The sequence below is a fragment of the Thunnus thynnus genome, chromosome 1 (assembly GCF_963924715.1).
Source record: "Thunnus thynnus chromosome 1, fThuThy2.1, whole genome shotgun sequence".
NCBI lineage: Eukaryota > Metazoa > Chordata > Actinopteri > Scombriformes > Scombridae > Thunnus > Thunnus thynnus.
In genome coordinates this window covers 5,623,046-5,636,470 of record NC_089517.1, presented here as the reverse complement: position 1 = coordinate 5,636,470, position 13,425 = coordinate 5,623,046, and the positions used below count along the sequence as shown (strand labels likewise).

Here is a 13,425-nt window from a genome sequence, read left to right as displayed (position 1 = left end):
TCAGATGGCAACGCTCACCTTTGGCAGTCCCTTCTCTGCCATGGCGTTAAGCCACTGGATGACATTGTCTGTGTGTCTGAAATGGAGACCCGTTGCCTGTAAGAGGAAAAACCCAAAAACGTCAGGACACAATAAACATGTTGTTCACTCCAGACTCAAAGACATTAATCCAGTCTCAGTCACACAGACAACAAGAGCTGTAAAACCAAGGCCCTGTTACGCCAACTGCGTTAGCCAGGTTACATCACAAGGCAGGAAAATATACACCAACTGTGACACAAAAGAATCAGAGGAGGTTTGTAGAGCAGCCAGATAAACAGATAAAAGGCAGAGAAGTGTATTGTGAACAAATGATAGTGATCTGGTTCTCAAGTTCCAATATTAACATGTTAAATCCTGCCTGCAACCCCCAGTTCTCTGGCAGAATACTTGTTGTGAAGTATTATGGAGGCAAATTCTCCAAAATGACTACAAAAGGTCTACAAAATGACCTTTTGGCTTCAAAACACTTTAATAATACAGGATCAACTCTTATGCACAGTGGTCCACAGCCTTTTAAAACATATTTTCTTTTTTTACCCATTAAATCATCAGATTTATCACTGCTTTAGAGCATTTGATTGACACTTCCTGTTTCTGCAAAAGCTCTGTTATCATCCCCAGACAGGCAGAAAGGCTGAAATAATGCTGCAGGTGGGAACGCTGTTTCATTTTAGGGTGAAAAATCAATTTAAAAGATCTTCATCTTAACCATTTTCTGCCTTTTTATACATGATGCGCCTTTAAAATCAGCGATTCTTGTAGTATTTATTATGTCATCGAGTTTCTATTGTGATTGTATCTTGCATTTCATAAAACCTGCTGTGACAGTTTTGGCTCCGCTATCTTGGCAAATCTTGTTTTGGCTATTTATGATTCCCAGACTGATTTTGATGCCAAGAACAACGATCAGGTGATCAGCCACACTTTGGTACATGACTCAAAACGAAAGGCTGGGTTGCTAAATATATATTTAATTTGTTGTGAATATTCCCTGGAAGATTAGATTGGATTAGTTACTTCATTTACTTTCCTACATTGGTGGTGTTTAGAACATGATTTGACACTTTTCCTGTTTAATCTCCTTAAAGGATTTTTTTCAAAGCACATTACTTCAAGTGGAAATTCATGCAGGTGTGAAGGGGTCCAATCACCAAAACACAGGATTAAACCTCTCAGTGACTGACTGGAATGATTGAGGACCAAATTATGATGAAAAATTATGTATTTTTCTGTGCTACATTAACACATGAAACACATACACACGGTCCAGCATGACGCCCACTGCTACCACTATTATTATTAGTCATATTTCTATTATCTTTAATGTTGTTATTATTGTTGTTGCTGTGCTTCTCTGTGTCTCTCTCTCTCTCCTTCTTTCTCTCTCAACCCGACCGGTCAAGGCAGATGACCACCCACTTACAGCCTGGTTCTGCTTGAGGTTTACTCCCATTAACCCCCCTGTTGTCCTCGGGTCAAATTTGACCCAGGGAGGACAACAGGCGTCATTATGTGCTGTCATCAAAAAAATGGTTTTAAAACTAAATTTTTACATATACCGGTCTGCCATAATCCATCAACATATTTTCCTCTGATCTCAACTATAGTTAAAATAATTCATAATTTATTAGTCAGGATACTGTTGTTGATGACAGCACATAATGACATCTGTTATCCTCGAGTCAATTTTGACCCGGGAGGACAACAGGGTTAAAGGGGAGTTTTTCCTTGCCGCTGTCGCCAAGTGCTACTCATGGGGGGAATGTTGGGTGTCTGTAAATTAAAGAGTACGGTCTAGACCCGCTCTATGTGAAAAGTGCCCTGAGATAACTTCTGATTTAGCGCTACATAAATAAAACTGACTCGACATATACATGTTTTCACCTTATAACGCGTCTGCTCACGGTCGTAGATCTTCTTGAGGGAGACGGTGTGCGGGGCGAAGAAGTTGCCCAGTTTGGCCAGATAGACGCCGTTCCTCAGCCCCTCCTCCAGCTCTGTGGTGGGAGGTAACTCCTCGTCCAGACAGGCCTCCATCCATCTGCAAGGAGAGCACAGCAGACACTCATTACATGTCACAGAAAACACAAAGAGGAAACACACATTCATAGTTAAATACAGAGCTTAGTTTCCCTACAGGGATAATTACTGTTCATGAAACTTCTAACATTTAATTTTTTACAAAGCCACAAGTCAATCAAGTTAGTACTTCAAAAGGATTTATTTGAAAAGGGTTTTCCTAGCACTCAGAAATAGAAAGCAGTGTTCAATGAAGTGTCTGATAGTAACTGATGAAAGATAAATGCTCATTTTTAAACTGGCGAACAAAGACTCAAGCACACGAGCATCGTGTGTCATGAAGTGTTCTGGAAAAGTTAAAGTTGTGTGAAACTGAAACTGAAAGTATTGTTTTGATTCTGTTACAATTTCAGTTGCATGTGGCGCGAAGGGTAAAGATGCTGAGTTGTGCTCAGCTTTACAGTACCCCGTAAGAAGCATTTCACTTGATCAAGTCAACTGATTATTTATTGGTGCAAGTCTCCCTTTGACCAAACAGTAACTAGATGGGATTTGACTCAGAGAAGAGGACAAAAACCAGTCTGTAGTATCTCCAAAGCAATTCTTATGGTCATTTGAATCCTGATTCTTCCTGTTATACGCAGACTTTTCATCTCGCATCACCAACAGCTCAAAATGTCCACTTGTCCAACACCAGTTCATGACAGGACACCTTTGAAAACTAATGACTGAATTCCTGTCAGTCTCAGCTGTACCTTCAGATGAATGATACAATACTAAACATGAAAATGCACATATTAACACTGTTGATCTGCTGAGGTTGACAAACAACACATCAGACTCACAAAATGAGATTTAGACTGAAGAAAGTCTAAAACCAGGTCTGACGAAGCAGAGCTGAGACTGGTCACCATTTAGATGTAAACATTGACCAGTGATTTGGCATGGAGCTTCTGGTGCAACCATCCAACCAAATGTGTTTATTGATTTTTTGCTCCACTAGTGACGAGGATCTGAGAACAACAACGTTGTCTCTCCATTTTTATTCCATCCCAACAATTTTCTTTTCTGATTTCTCAGTAAAGAGCATTACAACCACAGACAGGGAAAGTTAGGATGGTTATAGACTTATTGGACTGTCAGTGGTAACATCCTTCACAAGCAATAATTAACTGATAAGTTGATTAGTCGATCAACAGAAAAGTCATTGGAAACTAGTTTATTAATCGATTAATTGTTCATTTTAAATGTCACATTCTCTGGTTCCAGCATCTCATATCTGAGGATTTGTGGTTTTTCTTTGTCATATATGACAGCAAACTGAATATCTTTATGTTTTGAATTGTTGGTTGGACTAAACAAGCTAACTGAAGGCATCTCTTGGCAATTTTAAATGTCATTTTTTCACCAATTATTAACAATACATTGAGAAAATAATTCTAGGATAAATAGATAATGAAAAATATTCTTTAGTTGACACCAAAGAGATAATGTTCTAAAGTCAAAACACCATAGGGATTCAAAATGGTGCAAAGATAGATGAAGGAAACTCAGTTTAACATCAATATTAAGATTGCTCACATTCCAGTTGATCAACTGACTGATTGATTTGCAATCATAGTAACTAAGGACCTTCAGGGATTATAACGCTTAACAAGATTTGAGATTAAACCGGTGTTATGTCACTGCGTTCACCCTCACAGTGAAAAGGATGTAACTAGTGTACAATATGTAGAAAAGAAGTAAACACAGAACTAGATCTCAGATGTTAGTATCACCTTCATCTTTTCTATTTTAAAACTTGTTGAGGCTGAAAACTTTTCAGCTCCAAGACAACAAAACACCTAACCTTGCCCGCGGTAACCTCTCGAGTTCCCGGCATTCCTCATGCGTGACATTTCATTTCTTTTAGGTCATATTGTGGAGTCACATTCCTGCTGTGTGCCCGTGTCAGCCCTGGGCCACGAAGGAGACACGCTGTGCTCTTATACTGGGACGGACCTGGTGGGACTGGATTCCACCATCGCATGTCATCACCACCCAGTAACTACGGACAAAGCCAGTCCACTTATATCACTAAAATTAAGTTATTTCTTATAAGTTAAACTACTTTAATTGTACCTTTCTCACCTACTTTCACTACAATTACCGTTTCCTAGAAAGGTTTGAAAAGAAACAACCCTGGTGGCATAAAAACTGCTACGTAGTTAGACAATTAGTTCCCAAACCTGTCATTTGTCTATAATTACAGTTGCTCCCCCAACTCATAACCAACTCTGACTTGTAGCTGCGTTGCATTTAGGTCTATTTTCTGCTACTGTCTGTGTACAAATTACCACCTTCTATGGTGAATTTCTCCCTGAGGGACTTAAAAACTTGAAGTTTCACATCGTGGAAACTTGTTTGCTTTCAGACTCCACTTTAGCTGCACTGCAAAGTCAGAATTTTCAGATGATATCAAGGTTATATCCAGTTACATTCACTGAACAACACAGATTTGGACACTTAGGTCAGGGGTCACTGCAAAAAAAAGAGTTTTCCTGAAAATCCACAGTCGTCCGTCTGTGCAAAAATGTGTTTAAAAGTTTATCTGAAGCTAATATGAAGCTTCACAAACACTGTCCGATGGAAATTGATGCTAAAAAGACTGTAAATGTGGCAGATATCCACTTGATATGACCTCATATAAGCTTCACATCAACTTTAAAATGCGTTTTTGGACAAAATGACCCCCATCACTTACACTGAAACCACATCTGAAGGCAACCTTTTAACAGCCAGTACGAACAGGAGGGACGATTACAGCGAGAAAAACCTCTTTCACTGCTCATATGGACACCTGACTGTTTGTTTTAAGACATACTTGAAAAATTGCGAACGTGAATGTGAGATTTTAGTTCTGAGGAAAGATCAGAAACGCTTCCCCAGGTCGAAGCGACACCGATTAACAAACATCTTCCCACTAATGTCTGCTCTGCTTTATTAAAAAGGCCTTAAAATATCAACTCTGATTACGAAAACCTTGACTTTATCATCGGCTGTGAGGAATTTGGCAGGCAGAGTGACGTCAACATGGCCGTTTGAAAAAGGCAAACAGTCTCTCTCTCTCTCTTTTCTTTTCATCTGCTGAGCAAACACTCCCACTCTTCTGTAACTGAAGTCTTTGTCAAGTAACAAGGTTAACTATATCCTGAGTGAGATTAAAAGATTCCTTTCCTCCTACAGACAGACCCCTCCTCTACACACACACACACACACATTACTGGAGCTGTGTGTATGTTCATTCACTATATTCAATCAAATCCAAAGTCATAATCCTGAAGTTTACCACTTTAAGGGTTTTTCCTTTTTCCCCCCATTGCTTGTGAGAACGTTTGGCCCTGATAAGAAGATGTGAAAATCTCACACACAAACACCCACACTCTGCTGTTCACAGGCCAGCGCACCACCAGCTGAAACAACTCCCCTCTCAGGACGTCGTGACATGGGGTCTCCAGACAGGCTCGCTATTGAGGCCGAGGTGGCCGACCTGCGGCGCAGGGCCTGGGCTTGCCAGCCAGGAACAAGCCCCTCCTTTCACTCCGCGCTAGAGCAGTGAAAGGCTCCATAAAGACGGCTAACTAATGGCTCTTTTATCAGGGCTACACACCCTTTCCAGCCTCGCACAAACACAAACACACCCTCCACTTAACCAAGTAAGTGCAGCAGCTATGAATGAGATTTAATAATGTCGACAGCTGGATTCCAGAAACAGCGGGAAGCAGCCAAAAGAAATATCAAGCTGTGATGACATTGACGGGCATGTCACAATTAAAATAAAAAATAGCCACAAATATGCATTGTCTTGAATTCTCCAGAGTTAATCTAGATAAATAACAAGTCAGATGACAGATATGAAGGTGCAAACCCTAACCATAACCCTAACCATAACCCATAATCCTTTGGGACAAGTTGAAGGCTAATGCTGCGTTCATGTCATACTGTACAGATATTAGCAGGTAAGTGGGGGAAAAAAAAGCCTCCCAGTTGTGATTGCAAGGTGGAGATATCGGGAGTTTGTGCCAGTTTTGATAACCACTGATAAACCAGTAGCAAAATATCTGCAAACCTCCAAATAAAATCCAATGTTTACAAGAATACAATGGATAACGCCAACTAAAAAGCAGCTAAACACTGTTTGTATCTGACACAGTGGGCTGTTATTCAGAAATGTCAGCAGGATTTTAGTCAGTTTTATTGTATAATATTCGTTTGTGATCTGGGATACAGAAGCTTCTTGGTTCTGAGGTCAAACCAGTGGCCACATAACAGATATCAAACAGCGCTACAGTTCAGGAAAACTCGGAAAGACGAGGAATCATTATCTCATCCTTCCCCCCCCAGATTAAGCGTGCCGGCAGGAAGCTGAAGTCAGTGGCGAGTTCAGAGGTCAGTCTCATAGGAAGAAACCCGCTAATGACTGCTGTCTCTCCAGGAAGACACACACACACACACACACACACACACAGACAGACACCTGGCCAGCCGTCCCGTCTCCGGCAGCTATCCCAGTACATCCTCCTGCAGCACGTCGTCGCAGGGAGTCACTTATTAATGTTTAGTCCATAAAACCTTTGACTTCACTGACTCCATTTTCCCTTCCCGCGGTTTCACTCTGAGCCATATTCACTACCGCAGTTAATGTTTAATAACAGATAATATAGAGCGTATACTGACAGACCACAGACTTTGTTATTGTAATACTGAGGAGGTATTGTTCTCGTGGCCCTTTCAGGGAGCCGCCCGATAGGTTTCATTGCCTCATTGTTTAGAACAGTTGGATCAGGACTCTAAACAGTGACGGTGGAATACAGTGTGTGTAATGTGCCGCTATCTGGTGTGTCTTGCATCATATCATCCAACGACTAACGAAAAAAGACCATTTTAATACAATCACTAGAGCTGACGACTAATATTATTATTCATTATCTATCAATCTGCCAATTATTTTCTCTATTAATCATTTGTAGTCAATGTGAATTGTCAGAAAATAGTGAAAAATGTCATACTAATTATATTATATATATAGTTTAAAATTTCCCACAGCTAAAGGAGATGTATTAAAACGTCAAGACCCAAAGATATTCAGTTTACTATCATATATGACAAAGAAAAGCACCAAATCTTCACATTTGAGAAGCTTGAACCAGAGAATATTTGGCGTTTTTGCTTGAAAATTGAAATTAAATCAATAAAAATCGACTAATTGTTGAAGCTCTACTGATCAGTCTGAGCTGAATAAAAAAGGATTTGGTGATTTCACATGAAAAGATCTTCAGGCATCAAAAATTTGACTTCATTTAGTTGTTTAAATGTTTGAATGTTTAAATGACTAAATGACACTAAGAAGCAGGTCCTAGCTAATTAAGCATACTACTAGTACTATATGGTCTCTGAAATGACAATATATAACCTAGAATAAAAAAAAAACGCTCTCACTTTACAACCACATTAAGGAGCCTGGACGTCTTTTGATCTGCTAATGACTAAATATTTGTTTACTGAGCAGCAGATGAGATGCTCTGAATATGGAGATTTCAAGTCAACATGATCGTCAGATGATCAAGTGCAGCATAACCGGAATTTCACGCCTTAGACTTTTTGCTCAGTCACGCAATTTATTTTGGCTTCAACACACACAGTTTGAGGTGAGTTTACCTGCACGGCAGAGACAACATGGAATAAACCAGATGCAAAGATGCAAGGTACAAAGCAGAGTAGATAGATGTCGCTTTACACAAACTTCCTGCTAGCACAACAGAGACGAGCTACAGGAAAGGTTGCCTTAAAGTTATTGGAAGTACCTATTGTTATTTATAGGTTACATTTATAGCTTCATATCCCAGTCGAAGGCAGGCAAAGCATGAACCCCACCCACTGTTTTAGCCTTAGCTGGGGGGAAAACCCCTGGTGCACGTGTAAACACAGTCATTAATGCAAGAAATAACAGGAAAACAGACATTACAAGGCCAAACTTTTTGGCTAAATTTGGAAAAGAGAGGCAGTGAAGAGTGATGGACACGGATATGAACAAGAGGCCGGTACGTGTCGGCTACGCTCTGATCTGGTTTGTCCCTTGTTTTATAAATGCTTTTCTGCATCCGTGTGTTTCTGAGAAGAAAAAGAGAAGGAAGTGCTGTATGTTTACAGAATAGCTGCAAAGGCAAATCATGTGTGGTGAGTCTTATCTGGATACACACAATGTCAAGGTAGATACTACACACACACACACACACACACACACAGCTGCTGCTGCTTTCTGTGTGTTGCAAACCGCCCACCTCTTCCACTGTGATGCTGAACAGGAGTCTGATTAAAAGACTGAGTTTAAAGAAAAGTTTGTGTGTCTGTGTTCAACCGGGAAGAACGGCTCTGAAATAATGGGAATCAACAACAATCCAAGCGGGAATTCACCATCTCAGTCTAAAGCAGCGATTCGTGAAGGACAAATCACAAAAGGGGAGGGATGGAGGAAACGAGGAGAAAGATGACAGGAGGGAACACACACACACACACACACACACACACACACACACACACATACAAAAAAAAAAAAAAGATGAGTGAGAGCCAAGTTGTCCATTACATGCTTTGCTGCAACACTGGAATCTGTGCACCAACTGACCTCGTCCTCTCGCCGCTCTGAGAGCAGCTGGACTGACACTGTATCGTGTGTGTGTGTGTGTGTGTGTGTAGGTGTGTGTGTGTAGAGGGGAATAATCAGCCATGTTTCACAGGACCTGAGCTGCATACTGCAACTAATTTCATATGTAGGTCATGACCCTGAGTTCATGGTCTTCATGTATGAAAGCTCGTGAGAACAACTACACACATCATTTAATATTACATCTAACTCATGAAAACATTCTGATATCTTATTGTTTTTTACTTAAGAATTACTTAAGAGTGTTTAAAGGCGCCTTTAGACTGTGTGACAACAATGACCGGACGGTACGATATCAGTTTGAGGCTTTAAGATCGGTTTATCGTAGCGCTACGATGGAAATAGAAAAAGTAAATGAAAGCTGAGAAGCGTCAACTCCATCGTTTTGGTTTCCGTGTGAGTGTGTAATAAGGAGAACGAGAGGCTGCACTTATGAAATGTCACGCCGGCCGCCAGCGTATTATGTGTCATTCGCGTCGTATTGTTGACGTGGGTCGTCATAGCAACAGCCACGTTGTGATAAGTCGGTCTTTATTTTTTTTGCTTCAGACCGTCTTTGGGCTCCAAAACTCCAAATCTGTCGTCTGTGGATGAATCTCAGTGAGATCTATGACATTGTTTTGGATTCACAATCAAAGATTTCACCATGTTTTTCTCACGACTGTCAACGTTCGTCTCAGACAGCCCTTTATTCAGTGATTCCCAACCTGAGGGTCAGGACCCATCAGGGGGTCGACAGATAAATCTGAGAGGCGCTGAGCTGATTAGCAGGAAGAATTTTCCTCTGATTGTTGCCTTTTTCTTACGAATCACTTCACAATTTTTGCACTTTCAGCTGCATTTCATGAATGTAAGATGCTCATATAAATTATATTATTACTTATTTCAGACCTGTACTATAAAACTATTCATATAACACAAGGGAAAAAAACTCACTCATTCACATATGCAAACTGTGACGTCATGGCACATGCTTTGTTTAAAGGGATCACAAGCAAAAAAAGGTTGGAGACCACTGCTTTAAGCCATTTATCAAGTAAAAAAAGCCAAACATTCACAGACCCCAGTATGAGAAAAATACAGAATATGCATAATTAAAAAAATAGTCACCTGACAAGCTCATTTATCTAAAAAAATATGTATGTAAAAGTGTAATACATCACTTTTTTTTTAGTTTTGACTGCTCTAGCTTTCATCAGGTTCAGTTATAAAAAGCTTTTGCTTTAATAGAAGTGCAGCGCTATAAATGGTTGTGACCTTTGACCCGCTGTGATGCTGGAAGCCTCCTTCTGAGGACCCAGCAGGTCACATCTGACCTCCGGCGTTTCAGTGATTTCTGTCCCCAGTTGAGGTCATCAGAGTGCAAATACCAGCTGAGAGCTGATGTACAAAGCTGTAATAACAGAAACCAAGCAGGCCTGAGAGAGTCCGAGTCAGGTAGGCCTGCTGATCAGCTGGAGGGGGAAGGGGGGCTGGGGAGGGGAGGGGGGGTCGCAGTCAGTCAGACGAAACTGCTGTCTCAGCTCACTTCCCTAACACTGACAGGTTTCATCACCGTGGAGGATTCAAAGACTTTTCCTGAGCTGTGACAGATATCCAAACCGGAACAGTAAGTTGCAGTCTCAGGTTTCGCAGGTGAGAGGCTGCGGAGGAGGGGCAGGACCTTTACGGAGCACTGATCCCCTTTTCATGCCTTCGTTCTCTTCTGTGAAGGCTGTGTGACTCTCGCCTGCTTTCTGGGAGGCCTCAGTGTCACAACAAGCAGAACAACGTGTACAAAAAAAAAACACGAAATACGGAGCTAAGATGATTTTCAAAAGACACGTTCACAGAAAAATACTGCTGATTAACAGACAGTCTGCAAGATTCCACTTCTTCTATTCTTATGACGCTTAAGCATTTATGACTAAGTTGTTTGATCAGTGTGGTCGGCTCTGAGGAGAATGATACTGGTCTACCTATTCAACAGTTTGATCCAGAGTGAAATTTCTTTAAAAATATTGAATAGTTTCCCATTAAATTTGGTACAGACATGAATGATCCCCTGATTAATCATCTAGCGCCACCAAACTGCTCAAAATATCCATTAATCTGCCACCAGATACTTTTAAAACTATCTACCGAGCAGCGCTTAATGCTAACATGCTAGCAAGCTAAAAGCTAGCATGTGGATATGCTAACATTAGCACTAAGATCAAAGCACAGCTAAACTAAAAAACAAAAAAACACTATACAACTGAGCCTGACTTGCTTAAGTTTTGTCTATAAAATGTCAGAAAATGGAGAAAAAAGGCCCGTTACAGTCAAAAATCCAAATATATTCTGTTTACTATCATGTAGGACAAATAAAAAATTAAAATCCTCACATTTGAAGCTTAAAACGATTAAACGATTGAACAAAAACGATGAAGCTTATTTGATTATATGCAAAACAGTTGCAGATTAACTTGTTATTTTTCGAATTTCTTTACACTGCATACTTCCTTTATGTACTCTTTGTATATGCGGCCCGTATTTCTGTGATTGCCGTGGCATTTACAACATTTCCAGGATATAATAAAGTTCATGTTATTTCCGTAGAGACAGTCTGAGTTTCTGTAGGCGGTGCCGTTCTTTTTCTTTTTCTGTTAAGTCATGTTAGACGTTACCGCAGGCTCCGACTGTCCCACTTTTCTTCTGCTCATTTACAAAATACCATTTTAAACACATTTAGAAACAGGATGGAAACAGGAACCAGTGATTTTTTGTCATTTTTGCTTAAAAATAAGTGATGATCATCAAAATTGTGACTTCCTATATCAAAATAAAGTATAATAAATCTCTTCTTGTTTACAAGGAGCCAGTAGGTCAAAGCGTTAAGGATCAGTCACCTGAGGACAGATCGTATCACTATGAGAAGCTTTAAAAGACTCTTGTTCCATTGTTCTGCTCAAAACAACACAATGTCAGGCCCCTGACATTATGTAACGTGCATTGCAGCAGCAGCTATTCACAAGAGTCTTTGGAAACTGTTTGAAAACAGGAAATTACAGGCAAATAGCCAAATCTTTAGGAGGAACTGGGCCGGTCTTTGCTGTGAAGACAAAGAGTGAGAAGATGGAGCTTCTGTAAAAAAAAACAACAACCTTCAACTGATGTGGCAACATGTTGGGGTTGATGTGGGTTGTTTCTCACCATACAAAAAAAAAAAAAAACCCTGCTGTAATCCAATTTTCGTTAGAAGAACCGTCTGAATGTAGTTAACGACGTTTCTCCAAGTGCTCTACAAACTTCTCGAGACGTCTGTTTATTTTTGTGGGTGTCTGATTACGAGCAGGAAAGCGAGGAAGGAAGAGGGTAATGTAACGCGGCGCTGATATGACGACACTCCACTCTGCCTCGGGATGGATTAAAGATAAATCAGAGCTTATCTTTCTGTTTATTGTGACGGATTATCTCTGTCTTTTCATACAAACAGTGTCTTTTGAGGGAAGATTAAAAAAAAAAGATGGAGATGTTGCACAATCCAGCTTTCGTCTTCCATACTTGTGGAAAGTTGTGACATAAGTAGTGTGTAGAAACTTTAGTTATCATGTCACAATTTAAAATACGGAGATAAGAAAGTCTTTGCTCTTCAGTTTTTTTGACTCCACAGAATGATCTTCTGAAGATGAGATAAATTAAACTTATGAAGAGCGGGCTTGTTTTCGCCTCAGGATGGATTTAAGTGAACCTTGAAGCTGAAACTCTTCACTTATAGATAAGATGAAACAGCATTATCTGAACAAGTCAGTCAGAATCAGTGTGATGCTACAACGGGAGCTAAAAAATGATTAAGCGCTACACCAGTGCAAATATCGTACAATATAGCAGGACATGGAGAGTATTACAGCCTTTACAGCCTGGTTTCATAACTGTAAATCATGCAAAAATATTCCAGTAGAGCCCCAGAATAAATATATAAACATAAGAATGTGCATCTTTAACATCTTTCACTGCATTTTGGATCTTTACTCAAAAAGATTCCCACCCTCGGATCACAGACAAAGCTGGAGCAACCTCAACCATCAACTGTCAGTGATGCAACCCGATAACCGCACCGCTCTGCTATGTGCACTATTCGTCCCAACAGCAACAATCTCTGCTCAGGGTGAATTCTGTTAATTCCTCAGTGTCACTTACTTCAACCTACAGCGTGAAAAACCTCTTTAAAAAAAAGTGGGTTTTCTATTAAAAACAGCCGTTTATCATCAAAAACAAAATGTATTTCACTCAAGAGTTTGTTTCGCCTCGGGCCGACCTGACTGCTGCCTGACGCTCAGACAAACACGTTACTGTGACCTCATCAGATGGGATCGTCTGTTACAGCAGAGCAAGCAAGAAAGAAAACAACAACTCATCATCTACAAGAACAGAGTCAACAAAAAAAAACACCACTGACGAGCTGTCAATCAGCCGGTGACGGTGAGGAGGAAACCCTGCCAACCACAGGTAAACTCTGCTGTCATCACCATGGCAACACTCATGGACTGTAGTGTATTATAATTAAAATCTGCCATTTAAAGCACTGTTGTGGTTACATTCAGCCAAATGAAATGAAGATGCAGCGTTTTCTCAGTTTTGTCACATCACTGAAGAGTATTTCAGACATTTATACAGGTTTATAAATGACATGTGAAGGT

General features: G+C 40.3%; 1 protein-coding gene across 1 annotated transcript in view; it reads right to left on the bottom strand.

Annotated features, from left to right (window-relative positions):
* Positions 1–13,425, bottom strand: part of iqgap1 (IQ motif containing GTPase activating protein 1) — a 50,634-nt gene that overhangs the window by 27,665 nt on the left and 9,544 nt on the right. Inside the window, exons 3-4 of the mRNA XM_067610094.1 lie at positions 1,927–2,083; positions 19–96 (exon numbers count right to left, since the gene is read on the bottom strand). Coding sequence (XP_067466195.1) covers positions 19–96; positions 1,927–2,083 — 235 coding nt within the window. The remainder of the gene's footprint in view (positions 1–18; positions 97–1,926; positions 2,084–13,425) is intronic.